This window comes from Protobothrops mucrosquamatus, unplaced genomic scaffold, assembly GCF_001527695.2.
Source record: "Protobothrops mucrosquamatus isolate PMUCROS unplaced genomic scaffold, P.Mucros_1.0 scaffold_135, whole genome shotgun sequence".
NCBI classification, from domain to species: Eukaryota; Metazoa; Chordata; class Lepidosauria; order Squamata; family Viperidae; genus Protobothrops; species Protobothrops mucrosquamatus.
In genome coordinates, this window is record NW_015386211.1 from 1,336,584 (window position 1) to 1,341,054 (window position 4,471).

The 4,471-nt window shown below is 36.3% G+C and overlaps 1 protein-coding gene across 1 annotated transcript in view; it reads left to right on the top strand.

Annotated features, from left to right (window-relative positions):
- Positions 1-664, top strand: part of LOC107289675 (sulfotransferase 6B1-like) — a 5,668-nt gene extending 5,004 nt beyond the window's left edge. Inside the window, exon 6 of the mRNA XM_015818475.2 lies at positions 510-664. Within this exon, the coding sequence (XP_015673961.2) occupies positions 510-640 (131 nt within the window). The 3' untranslated portion in view covers positions 641-664. The remainder of the gene's footprint in view (positions 1-509) is intronic.
- Positions 665-4,471: the final 3,807 nt, after the last annotated feature.

Below are 4,471 nucleotides of genomic sequence, written 5' to 3' on the forward strand. Positions count from 1 at the left end.
ATGGGACATTCTCTAAGTAGGCATAAAATCTCCCTGTTAAAATTAACATTTCACAAGCCATAGGAACTGAGCATCTAAGAATGTCCCATAGAAGTGTCTTTATTGTACTATAAAAATATTTATTGTTTTTAAGGAGTTTTGAAGAATGTCTCAAAGGGGCTTTTTCAAAAGGCAATTGGGCTTTTGTTTTTCCTCTTGAGGAAGAAGAAGACTAATTCCTTCCATCACCCCTACCATCCTTCCAGAACCGATGAAACTTCTTGGATGAGAAGCAAAATGTCTTTTTCTTCCTCACGGGAAAAAAATGTCCAATTGCCTTTTGAAAAAGCCCCTTTGAGACAACTATGACCTGGATGACCTCTCCACAGAGGTTTGAAGAATAGCTATTCTTTGGGAGAAAGACTTTCTCTCCCCTTAGCTTCCCACCCTCCACCTACCAATGTAATTCTTCTTCTCTTTCTTTCTTTCTTTCTTTCTTTCTTTCTTTCTTTTTCTTTTTCTTTTTCTAGGCATAATAGGTGATTGGACATCTGTCTTCTCAGAAAGCCAGAGTGAAAGAATGGACAGAAAATTTGAGGAGAGTGTAGCAAAAACTAAGCTTGGGATGATGTTGAAATATGAGCTGTACTGCAAAAACTAAAGAAACCATCAGTGCTACACATCTCTCAGGTTCTGATTCTCTGCATGAGGATAAACATACTTAGGTTGTTCAAGAAGAATTGGTAGTGCCTTCCTTGGTCTCCAGATGTGCCAGATGCCATTTCTGATAATCCCAACATAGCTATTGGTTGGGTTATGTGATGAATCAAAACTGACAGGAGCTGGAGTCCAACAGTCTGAAAAAAAGCTGCTTTTAGGACACCATTCATTCCTTTCACCTCTTACGGATATTTACATATTTGATATTACATACTTATTTTTAAGTGGACGAACTCTTGCAGAATAAAAAAGTATACTTACCTATAAGAATTTACTGTCTTATTCTATGCAAAATTTGTTGAGCAATTATGAAAGATAATGCCTAAGAAGCTTCTATTGTTCCTGATAACAGAATTCCTTATAAATTTTATTTTGCTTTAATAGAGAAATTCACCCCCAGGTTCAAAAGAAATAAGCTCTTGGTTCTAATCCATACCAAATGTTCTCTTCTGTATGACCACTAGCACAAAGAAACTTTATAGTGAAGGCTTTCCACAAAGGAGGCAAATGTGCAAACAGTATTACACTGTTATGTCAAAAATCTCATATTTGTATATGTGTGATATCATTAGCCACACGTATGAAAGAGGTCCAACTCGTGATGCATATTACAATGCTGCTTCCCTCATTTTGACAAAAATCTACAGATGCCCTAGCAAACTACAGATACCTTGTGTATAATGGGCCTGTATGTGCTTATTAAAAGGAAATAACATTGAGATCAACGGGGCTAACATTCAGATAAAAGTGTGTAGGACTGCAGCTTTATAGTACAACCGTATCTACAGATCAATACACATGAAATCCTTCTTCTCCTGTGATCTGCACTGATGGGATCACACCTGGACAGTTGATGCAGTTCTGGATGTTGCTCTTTCAGAAGAATAATTGACAGAAAAGAAGGACTAGTGGTGACATGATATTCCAGTATTCCAGTATTTGAGAGGTTGCCACAAAGAGGAGGGGGGTCAATTTATTTAACAAAGCACCTGTAGGCAGGACAAAAAACAATGGATGGAAACTAATCGAAGAGAGAAGCAACCTGGAACTAAGGAGAAACTTTCTAACAGTGAGGACAATTAACCTGAACAAGAGATGAACCAAAAGGAGGACATTCCTCCAACAGAGGGAAAAAGGATGTTTTCTTCTTCTAAGCTTTTACTCCTTGTAACACCTCTATAACTGTGAAGCTGGTCATTTCATGAACAAGGGGTTGTAGCTAAAGAAAAACATAAGTTTGAATCATTTCCTCCCCCAGGCTTGTACAATTGTGTTATTTATTTATTCCATTTATATTTCTTATAGAACATATTAATGAGTCTGTCAGCTTTTGCATTGCTAGATTTCACTCAGGTAGCTTCAGACAACGGATACCCCTTCCATTGCACTAAGTACTGCAATTTCCCTTTAAAAAAAATCTAGAATCAAGAATACGCTTCACTTCATAGTGAGTCTATCCTGCTACTATGAAAGGTCCAGGTGCCTTCTTAGGGGGAGGTCTTAAGGTGGAATCCCAAAAAGGTTTCAGCAGGCTACAATGGAACACAGGGTGGACTTTCCCTAAGAGTCTGGGAAGCTTTAATTCTACCATGACCGGGTTAATGATCCTTACAATAGGGAACGGTCCTAAGTACTTCGGTTTTAACTTCTTACTAGATAACTTAAGGCATAAATATTTTGTGGACAAATAAACCTTTTCCCCAACTTGGAATGTCCTTTGAGGAGCCCTTTTTTTATCTGCCTGCTTTTTATATGTCTCAGAAGCCCTTTTCAAACAGTTTTCGTGGTTTTCCAGACTTCGTTTCACCCCCTCACCCACTGATCAAGAGTTTGGGAAGCGGAGGATCCTTGAGGATATTCGCATATTGGGCTGAACTCTTTTCCTGTGGCCACTTTGAAAGATGTGAATCCGGTGCTGCTGTGAAAAATCTAGTTGGGTATGGTGAAACTCACACTTTGATAGTTTAACATAAAGTTTGGCATTCAATAGTTTCTTTAGTACTTCACTCACTAGTTTTACGTGGTCAGCCATATTCATGCTGTATATCAGGATATCATCANTGGGTTGGGAAAGGCTCATGATGCTTTATATTATTCAAATATTAGGGAATATGATACAGACAATCCTTGACTTACAACAGTTTGTTTAGTGATGTTTGAAGTTACAACACCACTGAAAAAAAATAACATGACTATTTTTTGCACTTACAACCAGTATCTTTATGATCACATGATCAAAATTCAGATGCTAGACAACTGGTTCATATCATGTGTTGCAAGATCCTCTTCTGTGACCCTCTGACCAGTAAAGTAAATGGTGAAGCCAGATTCAATTAACAACAGTGTTACTAATTTAATAATTGCAGAGATTCACTTAACAACTATGGAAGAAAGGTCATAAAACGGGGGGAAACTCACTTAACACTGTCTCACTTAGAAACAGAAATTTTGGACTCCATTCTAATTGTAAGTAGAGGACTACCTGTACAAATATATGAAGTGAATATTTTAGAATGAATCTGCACATAAAGCTTTGCTTCCTTGCGCCTTAATCACTACATCAAACTATTATATTTCTATTAATGTTTTTGAAACTCCTATAACCTAAAGGAGGAATTTGACCAGTGTAACTGAAATCTGCAGGAGGGAACCAAATCTGTACTGTGTCATGGAAAGAGTAAAAACCTTCATATTACATATAGAAAGCCAGTCTTAATATTGTTACTTGTTGTATTTAACAGTTATTTGAACCCTTATAAATGTGCATATTATTTGTTTGCACAATTTATAGCCATCTCTCCATAAAATACAATAAAATAAGACATCAATCAAACCAGTAACAATTTTAGAAGGAAAGAATCCAAATTAAATCATCTTAGAATTAATCTATCTACTTAGAAGCAATTTCCACTGAATTAAAGCAAATTTAAATAGGAGATGATACTAGAATGAAAGCACTAAAAGTCTGAAGAATTAATAAGCATAACTAGCTACTTAGAATGGGTAAGTATAAGGTATGAGAATGGTAAAACTGCAGCCAGTGGTTCCCTGGCTAAAGAGAACTATTATATAAATATATTTTACCTGCTTCCCAAGAAAATCCAGAGACTATTTAATTGGAAGGATGGAGGAAAAAATCAGATTTAATTCTGGAGCTTAGATGATAAGATGGATGGATGAAGAGAAGGATGGGAGGAAAAAAAATCAGATTTAATTCTGGAGCATAGATGATAAGATGGATGGATGGATGGATGGCAGATAGATAGATGACCGATAGCTAAAATATGACTTCTTTGCACTGCCATGGGGAATCAATTACTCTGTTTATGGGTTCATTCTTCTCTAGAATAAATATTTAAATCTCACTAACATCTATCTGAGAGTCTTCTTGCTGAGTAGAATCAAATGCTGAGTAAGGGGACAAATGCCATCGTATAAAGCCTGATAGTAATCTACAAAATGCTTATTGAAATGTATTAATCTATGCTTCTCATCCAAAAGGAAATAGCTAAGAGAACCTTTTTGAGGGATAACATAAAGGAGGGAGATCTTTGCCAAATCTGAGAATTGGGTATGGGACATTCTCTAAGTAGGCATAAAATCTCCCTGTTAAAATTAACATTTCACAAGCCATAGGAACTGAGCATCTAAGAATGTCCCATAGAAGTGTCTTTATTGTACTATAAAAATATTTATTGTTTTTAAGGAGTTTTGAAGAATGTCTCAAAGGGGCTTTTTCAAAAGGCAATTGGGCTTTTGTTTTTCCTCTTGA